The sequence below is a fragment of the Achroia grisella genome, unplaced genomic scaffold (assembly GCF_030625045.1).
Source record: "Achroia grisella isolate CSIRO2021 unplaced genomic scaffold, CSIRO_AGI_Agris_v1 utg2716, whole genome shotgun sequence".
In the NCBI taxonomy this organism is placed as follows: Eukaryota; Metazoa; Arthropoda; class Insecta; order Lepidoptera; family Pyralidae; genus Achroia; species Achroia grisella.
The window spans coordinates 135,221-153,947 of NW_026712761.1; the positions used below are offsets into that span (position 1 = coordinate 135,221).

An 18,727-nucleotide genomic window follows, 5' to 3' on the forward strand; every position below is an offset into this window, starting at 1 on the left:
GACTTTAAACAAGCATGAAATTGTGGAAATAAAAACTTGTAGTTTTGTAAATCTGTGCAAAGGTGTGTGCAAAGTGAATGATTATTTAAAAATAAATGCACATAAGAATGACTTAACGAAGAATATAATAGTAGTAATAAAATAACAAATAAATTTTCATTTTATAAATGACTGCATGAAACACAAAGAAACAAATTTAAATTATCAAAAGTGTGATCCTAATAATAATTAAGAGAGATATTGTATAGTAAGACATAGATCATTTTCGGTAGAAAAGTCGATAAATGCACTTAAGAAAAATAAATATTTTACAACATTTATAAATATTTATTTAAAAATTAAATAATACATACATTTGTAGTAATACTTAACTGAAGGTGAAGGTGCAGCATGGATGCAATTGTAACTAGAAAATGGTCATTGCTAACTTGCAAGTGGACACTGGTTTATGCAAAGCATTCATAAAAGTGATTTCAACAAATACTTTACAAAGAGTGAATTAAAGAAGTGTCATTATAATTTACACTTAGTATCGGGGGAATCATAAAGTTTTAGGATCAGTAAATATTGTGGTTAGTAATGAAAACAAAGAACTTCATTTGACTGTAATAGTATCATTATCTTTGCATTTTTTAAAGATGACTTCATTTACTCCACGAGCTCAAAACTAGACAAACTGCTAACTGTTGTGTATAGCTAGTAAAGAATGTAGTGGGTAAGCTACAGTCTAATTATAGATACGTTGCGACGAGGATTAAAGTAGTTAGTCAAAATGTCCGTGGGAAAGATTTGGTTTTGATTTGGGAGAATTTGAGGTGAAGAGCGGGAACTGGTCAGCATATTGTGAAAGGATGGAAATGTATTTTTTGGCACATAATATTAGTGATGGACTTAAATCAGCCACTCTCATATCGGTGATGGGTGAGGAGGTGTACGAGTGGCTGTCTGCATTGGCAAGCCCCAGAAAACCCTCGAAGTTAACTTATGCTGAAACGGTTGAGTTACTACGAGCTCATCTTCAACCCAAATCGTCGTTACTAGTGGAACGTTACAAGTTTCGTCAGCGGCGGCAATGGAGAGTTGATCAATAGCAGACTACGTGGCCTTATTTAAAAAAGCTAACTAGATATTGTGAGTTTAATACTGCGTTAAAAGAGAACCCTTTAAACCTTAAGTTAAGTTTTAAGATACTACACAGCAGAGATTATTCGCGGAAGAAAACTTAAGTTATAATAGAGCTGTTAAGTTAGCATCTACTCTGGAGGCCGCGGAACGCGACGCAGAGGCCGTGGACAGAAATCTGACACCAGTATGGCATCATTAGAGATCCACAAACTACACATAAATCAAATCATCAATCAGGAAGCTATAAATATAATTATGTCAAATATAGAGTAATACAGCAAATTTAATTTTTGGCGTGTTATTTATTTTAACACAAAAGACATTCTTAAAGAAGATTTCAATTACTTCATGTGCTTAAAAGCAGACAAACTGCTAACATTGCAGAGAACGAACTGCGAATCATGTTTTTTTATATAAAATTTTTGGCTTTTATATTTTTGTTAAGTCTATGCTTTGTGTCAAATATATAATACTTTCTACAGCAAATTTTTGGCGAGTTATTTATTTTAACACAGAAGACATTCTGTCATCCAGCCCTATCACCCCTGTAGATTATTTATTATCTGATAAAATTTATCCGGTAACGTAAGCTATCTTCATGGAAGCTCGTAAAGATCTCACGTGTCAACCAGCTTTATATGAATTTATGGGATTTCTAGAGAGCAACTTCACAACTATCGAACCCGTAAGTAGAAAGGAAAAGGTAGTCGCAACTGATAAACTATCACAGCATCGTCTGAACAAACCATCATTATCAAATTAGTCTCGATTTATGGGCATATAAATAATAATCATCATTGCAACACAAGGAATGCTAAAATAGATAATGTTTTAGCAGCATACAAGTACTTTCTACACGTGCCAGCTTTAGCCCTTGTAACGGTCCTTCCCAGCACTCCTATCGCACGACACGAGTCACCCAGTAGAAATGCGACCTTCAACTTTAGACGTGTTTTATACGTGTATACAGGACTAAAATTAGTAGCCAATAATATGTACCTATCTTAATATAATAGTGTGTAACAACCTTTACAGTAAATTCGTGATCTAGGCTGCACCGTTATCTACAAAATTCTTCTATGTGCAGTTTCATTGACAATGCAGCACTTTCCTATTAAATGTAAAATTATATTTGAGAAGAATTGTAAGAACAGACCTCCATCGCGAAGCTGCCAATGGTGTAATAAGTAATAAATATTTTATAAGAAAATTATATTTTTTTAAAAGTCCTTCTCGGCTGTGATATAATTTGCAATCAGTATATTGACCTTTTACCAGAATCGAAATATTGGTATAGGCGACAGTGACTAAACCTCATAGATGCAAAAAATATTTATGTAAACATGATATTTAATATTTTTCGATGAAGCGATGTAAAGAATGCAATGGCGAGCATAATACAATTCTTCACGACAAGTTACTATTGTAGTAAGCAGGTCGCTACCAAAGACTTATATAAATTTAGCAAAGTCAACTGAGAAACAATATACAGTGTTAATTATGTAGCTAATGATAAAGAAATATTATTAATAACTGTACTGATGAAGAATGACTTGGTATCCTACCAAGCGATGTATAAATATGTCTAAATATCGCCGTCATTCTTTGCTAACTGTGCGAGTGCCCTCATAATCCAATATATAGGCACCATACCAAAGAAAAAACGGTTGCAAAACAAGGTTTAAATTTTCGTTAATAGATTAGAAGACAAACAGTGCTGAGGTTACATAAAGGCTGAAAAAACTTGGTCTTTTCTACGAACATATGATGCAGAGGAAGGGGCAAAAAAGTCTCCGAGTACAGTATGAAATGAAGAGTCACTGGTGACTAATGTTTCATCAGACAACGAGAAAAAACAAGAATCAATGAAGAGGAGAAAGAAAACATATCAAATGGCTGGCAGACCCCCGAAGAAACGTAAATATTCAAGCAGGTTTAGTACAGAATAGCAGCCCCCCAGGACTAAATATGTGTATTTAGCACTTTCAAATAACACCATTCAAGTATCGGTAGATTCAGTTGTTTCTATGATTTATGAATGTGTTCAATGTCAAGCACTTCATTTATTAGGTGAAAATGTTAAAAATAATTTAAAAAATTGTTGTTATAATGGGATACATAGACCCAGATAGAGCATTAAAGCCAATTCCAGATATACTATTAGATTTATACGAAGGCAATACGTCTGATGCTAATCATTTTAAGGCTAATATATACCGACCGACTACAATTTATTGCTCACTACCATTCGTTATAAAGACCTAGATGATATTCGTGCTCAAGTCGTAAAGGTCAAGGTCGCAGTTACTTAATCTTAATAATATATCTATATATAATCCGTACCTAGAACACATTAATATTAGATAAATAGAATATCAGATCTATTCTACACTTTTGAATTACAGTGCACAAAAATTAAGATAAGCGTGTAATCTGTTGCACAGAGCTAGTTGCCTAGGTCTTGATATTCGTGCTCAAGTCGTAAAGGTCAAGGTCGCAGTTACTTAATCTTAATAATATATCTATATATAATTCGTACCTAGAACACATTAATATTAGATAAATAGAATATCAGATCTATTCTACACTTTTGAATTACAGTGCAGAAAAATTAAGATAAGCGTATAATCTGTTGCACGGAGCTAGTTGCTAGTAGCTGTTTTACGCACTACATGGACTAGTCGTCTTCCCGCAGGTACAAAAACAATTATTGCATCACAACTTCAGGGATACCCCTCTAGTGTAGAATTAAAAAAAAATCGATTTTTTTTTTTAATATTTTCAAAGTTTAACTATCTAAAAATATGGGTACGAGAGGATTTTTGAAAATTTGAATTATTTTCGGAGATATAGGTATTTTACTGACCCGGTCTCCAAACTGGTTCGGCAGGGTCTAATCGAACAAAAGGCATTAGGGATTCTCCGTCTACCTGAATCCATCTTTCTCAGTTAAACCTTTTGTTCCTTTATATATATATAAAGGATATATATATTTTGATGTAGAAGAAGGTCCGATGTATGAAGCAGGAACGGCAGATTAAATAAAAGTAAGTATAACATATCATTTTATGACTTTGACAGCGTAAAACTTCACGCGAAAATTTTCTGCGTGAACCACGGAAACCGTCGGATTACATTTTAACTGCTGCAAATGGCACAAGTATACGTACATACGGCACACTTAAGCTTCACATAAACTTTGGTCTACGACGGGACTTTGTATGGAATTTTGTCGTGGCGGACGTCGACAGACCAATTATTGGCTTAGATTTTATGTCATTTTATAACCTAATCGTTGATTGCAAAAACAGGCGATTACTAGATGGCATTACTTCACTAACATGTCCAGGTGTTGTCAAAGCTTGGGAACAAGGAAGCATCAAATCCATAACCGGCAGCAATGAGTACCACGCCCTCTTAGCAAGGTACCCTTCTCTAACAAAGCCATCTGGATTACAAAAAGATGTAAAACATTCAACTATACATTTTATAAAAACCACGCCTGGGCCATCTGTTGTCTGTAGGCCTCGCCGTTTAGCGCCTGACCGTCTGAAAATTGCAAAAGGACAATTTGAGGAAATGCTGCGAGATGGTACAGCAGGTCTAGGTCGTAGGTCTGATTCGCCTTGGGCATCAGCGTTACATTTAGCGCCAAAGAAGGATAGCTGGAGGCCATGCGGTGATTATCGGAGCCTAAATGTACGCACCATACCAGATAGGTACCCAATCCGACACATAGAAGATTATGCACACAGGTTGGCTGGCTGTCAGGTCTTCTCAAAACTTGATCTCGTGAAAGCTTACAACCAAATCTCGATAAATAAAGCGGATATTGCTAAAACAGCCATTACAACACCTTTTGGATTGTTCGAATTCCCATATATGTCATTTGGACTTAGAAATGCGGCACAAACATTCCAAAGATTTATGGATGAGGTACTGCGCGGCTTAGATTTTTGTTATTCATACATTGATGACATTTTAGTGTATTCCGAAAACCATGCTGATCACCGTTTACACCTAGAACAACTTTTTGAAAGGCTGAATCAACATGGTATACTCATCAATGGAAATAAATGCGGTTTTGGTCAAGATGAAGTAACATTTCTTGGCTATTCAATTTCGGGCGAAGGTACGCGATCACTAGATGACAAAATTACAGCTATTAAAGAATACCCACCGCCAAAAACAGAGAAGGGTTTACGTCGTTTTCTTGGTATGTTGAATTTTTACAGGAGGTTCTTACCAAATGCCGCTGAATCACAAGCCACACAACATGTTAGCTGGTCCTAAAGTCAAGGGCACAAAGATCCTGACCTGGACACCAGAACAGCATGAAGCGTTTAACAAGTGCAAATCTCAGTTATCTGCAGCTACCTTACTTGCGCATCCTGTAAGTAATGCACCACTTACCTTAGTAACTAACGCCTCGAGTACAGCACTAGGATCTATCCTACAACAGCTGGTTCATGGTCAATGGCAACCACTAGCAATTTTCTCTAAAAAAATGACAAAACCACAAACATCTTACAGCGCATATGATAGAGAACTACTCGCTATTTATAAAAGCGTAAAACATTTCAAACATATGATTGAGGGACGTCACTTTGTAATTTTTACTGATCACAAGCCAATAACATTCGCCTGTCAACAGAAGGATATAAAATGTTCTCCACGGCAATTTAACTATCTTGATCTCATTTCACAATATACGACAGACATTCGACACATATCAGGAAAAGACAACCTGACTGCCGATACATTATCAAGAATAGAAGTCATCTCACCTTCGCCTAACTACGAAATTTTAGCTCAACACCAAAACAGAGACGTCGAAATAAAAAAAATTCTTAAAGGAGACAATTCATTACAATTACAACAGATTCCAATACCAGGTACCAACCTTAAATTATACTGTGATATTTCATTAGACAAACCTCGTCCGTTCGTTGTAGAAAATTTACGCAAAGCTATTTTTGACAGTATACACGGATTGAGTCACCCAGGTACTAAAGCAACCACAAAGATGGTTACGGAAAGATTTCTTTGGCCCTCCGTACGTAGAGATTGTCGAACTTGGGTACAGTTATGCCAGCCATGCCAGATATCCAAAGTTCAACGTCACACTTCAGCACCGCTAGGAAATTTTAAATTGACGGATTCCAGATTCTCTCAAATACACATCGATCTTAACATCACGGCAGTAACGGTGGCGAGAGCATTTTACGAGAGCTGGATATCCAGATTCGGCTGTCCTCAAACTGTAACTACAGATCAAGGCCGTCAATTTAATTCGCAACTTTTCAAGGAGTTAACACAGCTGTGCGGAATACATTTGAAGCATACTACAGCTTATCATCCCGCTGCCAATGGAATGATTGAGAGACTACATAGAACTCTAAAAGAAGCCATTATGGCACACCAAGAAAAACGATGGATAGACGCTCTCCCCAGTATCCTCTTAGGAATTAGAGCAGCCTGGAAAGCCGACCTTAAATGTTCAGCAACAGAATTAGTCTATGGTGAACCTATTAAATTTTACCCGGTGAGTTCTTTCAACAAGCGTCTCAAAATACCGTACATTACTCTGATTTCATAACACAACTTAAACAGCATATGGCAGAGTTAAAACCTGTCCCTGCTTCAAGACACTGTCAGAAATCAGTATTTATACACAAAGATCTTCGAGACGCAACACACATTTTCTTACGCAAAGACGCATTAAGAGGAGCACTGGAAGCGCCGTATACTGGTAAACCACTAAAGGTTTTGAAGCGAAATGCAAAAACTGTAACTATAGAATCACCCCGAGGACCAGTTATAGTTTCAATAGATAGAGTTAAGCCGGCATATGTAATAAAAGAAGAGAACGGGGTTGTAGAGAACGCCCAGAATAAGGCACAAACAACACCTTGCCTCGCTAACAATTCCTCAAACACTCTCCAAGGCCAACTCTCTCCACCTCCTCCAACTCAAAGAATTTCCCGCCATGGCCGAAAAATCCATTTCCCAGATTTCTTTATTGCAGGGCTTTCAGTCTCCGAGGAGGGTTGTGTAGAGTACCGAGTAGCGCGCGGTCAAACTTGACGTCACCGCTAGCCGCCGGTTGCGGGGGCAGCGTATCTGAGGGAGCCTCACCGACGCGCAGTAGTCGTCCATATATAGTGTACTGTATATATTTGTATTATAATCATTTCCCTGCACATACAAGTCGGAAAACTGCACAGGCAGCCAGTAGTGGCGGCAAATGACTGCCTAGTATGCAACGGCCGCCTCTTCTGACAGGAAAACCAAGGTCCAGTTCCTAGTAGACACAGGCTCTGACTTATGCGTATTCCCAAAATCAGCGACCAGAGGACCACGACCTAAAACCAGGTATGAATTGTTCGCAGCTAATAATACAGTCATAGCAACATATGGTTATCTCCAACTGCACCTTGATTTTGGCCTCAGAAGAGATTTCAATTGGAGATTCATCGTGGCCGACGTTACCAAGCCGATAATAGGAGTCGATTTTTTAAGTCACTACAATTTATTAATCGACTGCCGCAATCATCGACTTATAGACGGACTCACCACTCTCTCCATTTCAACCCCTCATTGCCAAGATACATCACAGGAAACAATTACAATTAAAGCAGTTACAGGAGATTCACCATTTCACGATTTGCTGCGCCAGTATCCTGAAATCACACGACCTGCCGGTGCACTAACCCAACCGAAGCATAACACGCAACATCACATCCGAACCACTCCCGGACCTCCAGTTACATCTCAGCCTCGCCGATTAGCACCCGACAGATTGCTCATAGCTAAAAAAGAATTTGAAGATATGTTACAGAATGGAACTGCACGGCGATCCGAGAGTTCCTGGTCATCACCTCTTCATCTTGCACCCAAAAAAGATGATGGCTGGCGTCCTTGCGGAGATTATAGAGCACTCAACGCACGGACGATACCTGACAGGTATCCAATCAGACACCTCCAGGACTTCAGTTACCACATATCAGGTTCGCAAATACTGTCAAAAATTGACTTAATAAAAGCCTACAACCAAATTCCCGTAAATGAAGCCGATATTCCAAAGACCGCCATCACCACACCCTTCGGGTTATTCGAATTCCCGTTTATGACTTTCGGCTTAAGAAATGCAGCCCAAACATTTCAACGATTTATCGATGAAGTGCTACAGGGGCTCGAATTTGTATTCGGATATTTGGACGACATACTTATCTTCTCCAGAAGTCAGGAAGAGCATCTTCAACACCTTAGAATCTTGTTCGAAAGATTTAAAGCTTACGGCGTACTAATCAATACAGGAAAGTGCGTCTGGGGCGTTAGTGAGCTAACATTTTTAGGATACCACGTTTCCGTACACGGTACTCGCCCACTTCCAGAGAAGATCACAGCAATTCAAAGTTATCCACTACCTAAAACCGCCAAGGAATTGAGGAGATTCCTAGGAATGTTGAATTACTACAGACGATTTATTCCTAATGCAGCACAAATACAAGGAGACCTCAATTCAAAACTCGCAGGAAATATCAAAGGTTCAACTCCTATCAATGTCACCGAAGACTACGAAGCCGCATTCAACAAATGTAAGTCCAGTCTTTCTCAGGCTACGCTCTTGTCACATCCAGATGTTCAAGCCGAATTAGCCTTATTTACTGATGCATCTGATGAAGCTATTGGCGCCGTTCTTCAACAAAGACAGAACAATGTATGGACTCCATTGGGATTCTTTTCACGCAAACTGTCATCATCACAAAAGAAGTACAGTCCTTACGATCGTGAACTTCTAGCCATATATGAAGGAATAAGATACTTCAGATTCATGCTAGAGGCTCGAAATTTCGTCATATTTACTGATCACAAACCCATTACCTTTGCATTCAAAACAAAACGAGATAAATGCTCACCTCGTCAATTCAGATATTTAGACTTCATATCCCAATTTACAACAGACATTGCTGGTAGCGACAACGTTGTAGCCGATGCACTTTCTCGCATAGAAGAAATCGGGCATGATATAAATTATGATGATCTCGCACGCGATCAGGCTCAGGACCCTGAACTGCAAGATCTTCTCAGAAAAGGATCAGCACTAGATTTAAGACAGACCGATGAGAATGTATACTGTGACCACTCAACGGCATATCCTCGACCATACTTGACACCATCATTCCGTCGACAAGCATTCGAGAACATGCACAATTTAAGTCACCCCGGAGCAGCAGCAACAGCCAAACTAATTGCACAGAAATATGTATGGCCTGGTATACGACGTGACTGCAAATTATGGGCTCAACAATGCACAGATTGCCAACGCAGCAAAGTCACACGTCATTCATTCTCACCTTTCACTACATTTCCCATACCATCCGAACGCTTTTCTCATGTTCATCTCGACATAATTGGCCCTTTGCCACATTCTTCTGGTTACAGGTACTGCCTCACCGCCATCGACAGGTTTACTCGTTGGCCTGAAGCTTACCCACTGGTGGACATCACCGCAGAATCATGTGCAAGCGCCTTCATTTCCGGCTGGATTGCCCGCTTTGGTTGCCCGCACTCCATAACCACGGACAGGGGGCAACAGTTTCAGTCAAACCTCTTCCAGCACATTTCACAACTGGTCGGTGCTCAACACAATTCCACCACTGCTTATCATCCGCAGTGCAACGGCATAGTAGAGCGACTACACCGCCAACTCAAGGCAGCGATTATGTGCCATAATAATCCACAGTGGACCGAAGTACTGCCACTGGTTTTATTGGGTATCCGCATCGCCTGGAAGGAAGACCTGAAATGTTCAACAGCTGAACTTGTCTACGGCGAGACACTCCGATTGCCCGGCGAGTTCTTCACTCCAGCTGCTAACACCACATCCGATCCCACGGATTTCGTCGCTCGCTTGCGCAGACATATGGCCAAGCTTACACCAACTCCTGCATCGTGTCACAGTAAGCCAACATTTTACCTTCCAAAAGATCTCTCCAGTGCAGAATATGTATTTTTACGTAGAGGTCCTATCAAGAAAGCTCTATACGGGGCCGCATAGAGTTATCTCAAGAGAAGCTAAGACGTACAAGATCGACGTTCAAGGCAAGGAGCTTACCGTCACCATAGATCGGTTGAAACCAGCTTATATGGCACGCAGCGACAACGACTCCAGTCCGCACTCTACGTCAACGCAACAGCGATCACAACCCGCACCTGAGAGACCACGTACTACACGCAGCGGTAGGACAGTTCACTTCCCGGACTACTATCGCCCGTGACACGGTCTCGGCAAGGGAGTGTTATAGTGTACTGTATATATTTGTATTATAATCATTTCACATCATTACCTCTTTTCATGACAACTGGCCGCTTACAGACAAGACAGACACGTTCCATATTTTCACCTATAAAATATTCTCACGTCATCCGTCACTCGCTACATACAACTATAATTGAAATAATATTTTCTAGTATCGATTTATATAATTTTCCTTAATATAAATTTTATCATTTGCTGAGGGTCTATTTTATTTACATTATAATTACTACCGACCCCACACATACGTCTCTTGCGCCGCTACTGTGATTAATCGTTTCGCGTGACCTACATTACACATATATAGCGATTCAAACATTGTTATAAAATCAATCTTTCCGTTCTGTTATATATACATGTGTGTTAACCTTGTTTCTTCAGTGATCTATGTACTTTATCTAATTTCTAATATACATCTTAAAACTATCAGACTTATTTTACCGTTAACCACAAGTCCTTCCGCGAGTTTGGATTGCCATATGCATTCGCCCCCTATAGTGCGGTGAAACTCTAAAGGCCAACTACGGCAAACAGTATAAGAGTTGCGCGAAAAAAAAATCACTCTTACCTATAATGCATCAAACGATGGTTCTCCAATTCCGCTTGAAGGAGAAATCTTTGGTTACATATGGTGCATAGGAATTCACCGGCGAACTGAAACAATCAATACACAGCGTTATACTGAATTTGGCAGAAAAAAGGTTTCTATGTTGATTGTCGCATGCCTAATCCTTGTAATGTAAATCTAATTAAGACAATACTTATTTAAAAGAGCAACACACAATTTTCATGCTCATTCTTCTTGTGATGAGTCTGCATTCCGATTGAGCGGTAGAATAAAAAAAATGTGACTATTCAAGTGCTTATATTAAATTTATTTGAATAAAGATTATTTCTATAGATAACTTCACAACTATTATACCAGTTTCGAAACCTGCTTAAGGACTTATGGAGCAGATGAAGGCGATCTCCTGCCTGAGGTATACGACTTTAGTCTGTGAACACCGCTAGAGGTTCGAACCTTGATAATAGTGAAAAAGGTAGACACGCACAACGACCCAAATAAGACGCTAATTGCGGAGAATAGAGTCCACATTGCATTACATTTTGCCTTCAGAATGATTGACGAAATAACCTGTAATTTTAAAATTCAATACCTTTTCATGTTTCTTCATATGATGATTGAGACATTTCTTATTTGAATATATTTCAACACACTCTTCACACTTTAACGTGCATTTACTAAATCTGCTGCTCTTTCTTCTACTCTCTCTGTCATTTATCATTTCTTCTTCATTTAAATATCTTACTATATATATATTTTGATCTTCATTTTCATCGGAAATTGGGCTATTGTTTCCTGTGAAGTATGTCTAAATTAGGTAATATATCTGGGCTCATAAATAGTGAATTGGAGGAACAGGATTGTTAGCAATGTACCATGTCAGATTGAGCTCCATATGTTTCACCCTGTAAACCATTGTGATAAATTCATAGTGAATTTACCATCATGGGCTTAACTGACCTAACCTCAAGTTCAGCTTATCATCCTTCACTGGTACAGAGTCAGTGTAAACCATTAGTGAAGTTGGGTGAGCCATTCTATTATCATCCATATAAAAAGAATAGTGAAGCAGTCTCAATTTTTGTCTAAATTAGGCACTGACTAACTCTCACTAAAATTCGTTTCAGAGGGAGAATATTCTAAAGCAGTGGCTCCCAATTAGTTTTTGCTGCATACCACTTCAAAAAAGATCTCAAACCTTGCGTACCCCTAGCAATCACAATAATATTATAAATGTGAAAGTTTGAGAGTGTGTGTGTGTTTGTTTTACTGATGTACTCCTATCCTAGTTTTGTATACCATGTAATGTAGGAATAACATATTACATCTGTGATAACGACTCCTGCGTTTTCATTTCGTGAACTCACTACACTACACCTGAACACGCTATATTATGCACAATTTGTATCACGCTTCCACATAACTTATAACAGTAAAAGTATCAATACCTGTCTTAACTTCATTGTAACCATAATGATCTTCGACTGTGCCATCCTCTAACTTAATATCTTCATCATGAAGGTTTTCACTTTTAATATCATTCAACTCTATTTCTTCACCATAACTCTCATTTTTTATATGTAAAACCTTAATTTCTCTATCATCTGGAGTATCAATGTCTAGTTCCATTCTAAGAGTTACTTCTTCTATTGAAGGTTTTATTTCTTGTTCAGTATGCCCATAGGATTGTGTTGAGCTATCTAGAGTTGGAATGTTAGTTACTTCAGTTTCTGGTGTCATTATATTGATATTTTCAGTTTTGTTTTGCTGTAGCCGAGAAAGACTTTGTATAGATGTCTTACACTGAAATAAGAAAGTGATATATCATTCTATGTATAAAGGACGGAACACACATGAGAGAGACACAACTTACTAGCGTAGCCACATTACAAGATGCGATGGGCGTAGTGATTACTTGCTCTTTGGTTATAGAATAGAATAGTATAAAGGATGGAACAGTAAAACCAAAGTAAGTACTTGTTTTTGCACTATTAAAAGGGGCACTAATATGCAATGCAGCAGTTGTCTGAGCCCTACTTCAACATTTAACAATAGTAGAGATGGATAAATATGTATTAATAAAATCATACCAACCCTCAAAATTATTTATTAAAAATTAGAAAGTAGCCTTGTATATTTATATCTATACATACATATTAGGGAGACCAGAATGTAGTTTCAATAATGTAGTTTCTGCATGTGTCAATGTGTTTGCGAAATTAAAAAAAATAAATTAATATTCAATTTTCCATAAGTAACAATCTCACTATAACCTCACAATGTCTTTGCACACCTCTAAACACAACAATGAGCTGATAAATGACAATCAAGCATTGATATGCACAAAACTACATTACTTTCCGGTCACACCTGACACATATAAACAACAAAATGAACTATATATAATGAACTATGAAATATAATAAAAATACTAACCATACTTGTCTTAAGTAGGTCTCTGATGATTGCCTGAGCTTTCAATACTTTATTTCTAAATGAGACAATACTCCTTACATTTGCATTGCATTCCCAGCATACATTATGGGTGTCTGAAAACTGCAAACAGAGATATTAACAGAGAAAAGAAAGAGAGTAAGGTAGGTCTAAAGATGGGACAATGACCACAGGGTTTGGGAACATCTTAACACAGAAAACAGTGGCAAATAATACAAGCTCTGCTTAGCTTGGGACTAAATGGCGCTGTTTGAAGTGTTCCGGGTTATTATTATTACATGCACTGAGTATTAGGTTATATTTTTAAGAGGCGATAATGGAATGGTACAATTGCGAGGCACCAGTAGAGGATGTTACTATAAGGACAAAGTTCCGTAAATAACTTGGTTTAACCACAATAATTTCCATGGTTAAGTTGCCGGCAATATGATCACACGTTCCAATTGTTGATAACCAGTTTAATAACCAAAATTTAACGGTCGTAAATTTCTTGTACGTACCTTCACTTTTATAATATCTGTAATAATTGTTGTGTCGATAGCGGGGTGAAGCTTGCGCTCCGTACTGAGGCATATAGTACACATATTATATCTGCTACAAAATGAGTTAATTTCCTCCATAATTTTAGTATTACAATAAAATTTATTCTACCATAACAGAGTTTCCCTTGCTTAGAAGGTAGAGATATTTAGATTTGTATAGTATCAACTTTAATAACTCTTTCAGCTATATAACTAGATAGATAGATAAAATTTTTATTCACGTTAAAGGCACATACACACTAAATTATTATTAATTTATTAGTGAGAAACGACGAATTTATATGTAAATGATAATAAAAAAATATATAATTATTCAGAATGCCACAGATTAATTTAGAGATCCAACTTACATCCACATTACAAGATGCGATGGGCGTAGTGATTACTTGCTCTTTGGTTATGAGTTATGACAATGTAAACGGACTATTATTTTTATCTTTAACATTATTTTTATTCTGTTATTATTTTCATTTTCATGTTTGTTATTGTTTTGCAAAGTTTTGCATTGCTGCTACAATTATGATGGAAATTAACTCATTTTGTAATAAATATAATATATGCGTTATATGCTTGAGTACAGATCGTAAGCTTCGTCCTGCTGTGGACACAAAAATTATAACAAATATTTCAAAAATAAAGGTATTTGCTATTTTCTTTAAATTATATTTTTTATAGTAGTAGCAGCAGATAACAAAATACAGGGGCGGATCTACCCAAGGGCTTTTCAAATGATACATAGGGATTCAAGTCAAATAAATAACTCTGGACAATCCAGGGTTATTTATTTATTATTGTTGTTAATTTCTCTGTTTACAGTTTTCAGACACCTGTAATGTGTGCTGGGAGTGCAATGCTAATGTGAGAAGTATTGTATCATTTAGAAATAAAGTACTGAAGGCTCAGTCAATCATCAAAAGTCTGTTTAAAACTAGAATGGTTAGTACATTATCAATAAAATCAAATCAAAATATCTTTACTCATCATTATCATCAGCCCACTGCAGTCCACTACTGGATATAGGCCCAAGGCATACCACTGGGCACGATCTTCAGCCCATCTCATCCAGTACCACCCGCAACCCGGCATATGTTTACTATGCATTTTTTCTCAGGTAGGTCTATTACAGACTCTTAATATATGTCAAATTTACGATCTGAGAAGAACTGATAAGAATTTCAGTTCTAATTTTTTTCAAATGACCTTGTACTTGTTTTAAATTTTTTTAAATTTCATTTAGGGAGAATTTATCATCATCTTTAAGGGTCATACATACCCCATAAGATTATTACCGAAGTTCAATCTCAAAGGTTATGAGTACAAATTGTCAGTGTCAATATATATTCATATCATATGACCTCATAACAGTAGAGGTCCTAAGACAAGTGTCAAGGAAAGCAATAGTTCTGCTGACAATATTATTTAATGCTCTGCTTCGCCTAAAGTATTTCCCAATGCTCTGGAAGGTCTCTATAGTAAACATGATAGCCAAGCCAGATTAAACCACCTACCTATATAACATCATACAGGCCAATTAGTCTACTACCGCTGCTATCCAAACTATTTGAAAAGATAATCTATAAGCGGATTACACCAACTTTAGAAGAACAGTAGATCATACCAGAACACCAGTTTAGATTCCGATCTCAACATGGAATTACTGAACAGATTCATTGATGAACAGTTTCTACATGTTGGAAGTGGTCTGCTCTGTTCACTATAAATGTTTTATTTTCATACTCAACATATTTAGTATTAAGAATACATGCTATTTGGTAAATTGTATTCATGACAAGTTTAACTTCAACATGTAAAGTTGTACAATATTTAGTCAAAAGAGCAACAGACTTACTGAAAACTTCTGCACCAGAGTGTCTGTAAGAGAATGCTTTGAGCGATAAGGCTGTTTTTTGTTACCATACTTTTATATTAAGTTCTCTTTATTGCATAAAAACAAACAAATATTATAATTTGTTTGTTTTATGCACAGTAAAATTTATTATTATTATCAGGGATATTGGTTTATCAGCAGTTTCAATTATAATAGATTAAAAAATCAAATTTCAGGGTGAGACTCTTATACCGAGTCTGTCACAGCTGCAGCAAAGAAACATTGAAAATGTTGGAATAAAGCCACTAGATGCTGCGGTTCCAGATTTCATTTCTACCTTTCATCAGTCAAATCTAACATTACCTGGTATTGAAGAAAGAACAGAGTCATGTATAGCAGAAGAGGTGTCGTCTCATGGAGTGGAGATCAATGGAATTGATATTCCTGATGATGATGAAATATATGTTGTATATGTAGATAATGAAGGTATGGGTAAACTATAGCTGTAAGGTTTACAAAGGTAGATTGTATAATATATAATATGTACAACAATATCCTTGGACAATTCACACAACACTATCCAGTCCCAAGCTTAGCAAAGCTTCTGTTATGGGTATTAAACAACTGATATAAATACTTGGATTTGTTTTGTAAAAACATACAAATATTTGCACAATAGGATCGAATCGAACCTGCGATCTATGGAAATGGTGTGACTATCGAAGCTGTTAAAGTCACCTATGTCTTGTCTATGGATATGTCTTGCCTATTTCAGCCGCCAAACAGCTTGCTTTCAAAACTTTTTCGGTTTGAGGTGAGATATGAGTGAAATTATAGAGGCATGACAATTTAGTTATGAGGAATGGCTGCAAATAGGTACCACGGATGTCTCATGACAATGTTACAACTTACTATCATGACATTCATGGTTCTCCCCAACTTAAACAAAGGTGTCCCTCAAGGTACGAACTTTAGCCCTTCTCTCCCAGTTGTTACCCGCACATGACTTTCTTGGTTGTCCCCAACTTAAGCAAAGGTGTTCTTCAAGGCACGAACTTTAGCCCTTCTCTCTCAGTTGTTAGCCGCACATGACGTTCTTGGATGCCCCCAACTTAAGCAAAGGTGTTCTTCAAGGCACGAACTTTAGCCCTTCTCTCCCAGTAGTTACCCGCACATGACTTTCATGGTTGTCCCCAACTTAAGCAATGGTGTCCTTCAAGGTACGAACTTTAGCCCTTCTCTCCCAGTTGTTACCCACACATGACTTTCATGGTTGTCCCCAACTTAAGCAATGGTGTCCTTCAAGGTACGAACTTTAGGCCTTCTCTCCCAGTTGTTACCCACACATGACTTTCATGGTTGTCCCCAACTTAAGCAATGGTGTCCTTCAAGGTACGAACTTTAGGCCTTCTCTCCCAGTTGTTACCCACACATGACTTTCATGGTTGTCCCCAACTTAAGCAATGGTGTCCTTCAACGTACGAACTTTAGCCCTTCTCTCCCAGTTGTTACCCACACATGACTTTTATGGTTGTCCCCAACTTAAGTAAAGGTGTCCCTCAAGGGACGATCTTCAGCCCTTCTCTCCCAGTTGTTACCGGCAACCTATGCTATATACGTCGTCACTCCACTTAACTGCAGGCGGACCACACAGCACTTACCTATTTAGGGTCAACAACCTTCTCTGCAAGTCTTCAGCTAATTTGTTGTACAACAGATGACCAAACTACTCCAAATTTAGCTTGTAAATTACTTTACGTTCTGTGTTTTAAAAATACATAAATATTTTACAGGTGAAAATAATAATTCCAATGAAAATGAACATCGGAATATATACAGAGTAAGAATTATGGGTGAAGAAGAAATGATAAATGACAGAGAGAGTAGAAGAAAGAGCAGCAGATTTATTAAATGCACATTAAAGTGTGAGGAGTGTGTTGAAATATATTCCAATAAGAAGTGCCTCAATCACCATATGAAGAAACATGAAAAGGTATACTAAGTATGTAATTTTCTTTAATAACTTTATTCACCAATAGAAAAGAATGTTAGAAAAATTGAAAAGAAGTTTCTGTATATTGTGAACAGAAAAACAGAAGAATAACAGAGACAGAAGAAAATAAAGAGAATTATCTTAATAACTGTCACTATATACTGAATAAATGAAATCTTAGATAACACTTAGTTTTACACAGCACATAACATTTTAACAACCAGCATTACAATAATAATAATATTTCAAGACAATTCACACAACGCCATCTAGTCCCAAGCTAAGCAGTGTTATGAGTACTAGACAACTGATAAATATACTTTTTTTTTGTAAATACATACTTAATATATATAGAAAATACGCAGACTGATGCAAACAGTTATACTCATGAATAGAAATGATTGTACCGTGCGAGGAATCGGATCCGCAACCATCGGACGTAAAGTGGTGTGCTACAATGTTAACCATAACGGTCCAAGAAATTGACACCATTGAAAGCATCATGAGAGAGAATAATAATCAATAGCGACTGTTACCATTTACCATTAAGTGAGTAGTGATTTTTTTTGCCACTCCAATATTTTTTTTTTTCAGACTGCCGGTAAATTTGTTTGCCCCATCTGTACCCAAAGGTTTCTCGTTCAATCTGAATTAGAGGAACATTATACGACACATTATAGGTAAGAGAAAATTATAAATATAAAAATACTAGCTTTTACCCGCGGCTTCGCTTGCATTGAATCTATTAAATAACTTCATTACTGGCTGCTAGATGGCGCTGAAGTAGCAAAATGTTGATATTTTATTTTTTTCTTTCTATAAAAAGACACTTTTTTTTTAATAATAAGTATCTTATGTTTATTCTAATGCCTCCAAGAACGTGAGTACAAAATTTCAT

The 18,727-nt window shown here is 37.3% G+C and overlaps 2 protein-coding genes across 3 annotated transcripts in view; one reads left to right on the plus strand and one right to left on the minus strand.

Annotated features, from left to right (window-relative positions):
* LOC131842985 (zinc finger protein 37-like) overlaps window positions 1–14,290 on the minus strand; it is a 46,484-nt gene extending 32,194 nt beyond the window's left edge. For both annotated transcript variants that reach the window (XM_059191580.1, XM_059191579.1), the window contains exons 1-5: window positions 13,967–14,290; window positions 13,449–13,568; window positions 12,461–12,815; window positions 11,605–11,807; window positions 11,016–11,101 (exon numbers count right to left, since the gene is read on the minus strand). In XM_059191580.1, the coding sequence (XP_059047563.1) occupies window positions 11,016–11,101; window positions 11,605–11,807; window positions 12,461–12,815; window positions 13,449–13,568; window positions 13,967–14,086 (884 nt within the window). In that variant the 5' untranslated portion in view covers window positions 14,087–14,290. The remainder of the gene's footprint in view (window positions 1–11,015; window positions 11,102–11,604; window positions 11,808–12,460; window positions 12,816–13,448; window positions 13,569–13,966) is intronic.
* A 36-nt stretch (window positions 14,291–14,326) lies between these two features.
* LOC131843018 (uncharacterized) lies at window positions 14,327–18,513 on the plus strand. The gene is made up of 5 exons (XM_059191610.1): window positions 14,327–14,647; window positions 14,825–14,944; window positions 16,073–16,322; window positions 17,630–17,829; window positions 18,424–18,513. The coding sequence occupies exons 1-5, from the start codon at window positions 14,327–14,329 to the stop codon at window positions 18,511–18,513; spliced, it is 981 nt and encodes a 326-aa protein (XP_059047593.1).
* Window positions 18,514–18,727: the final 214 nt, after the last annotated feature.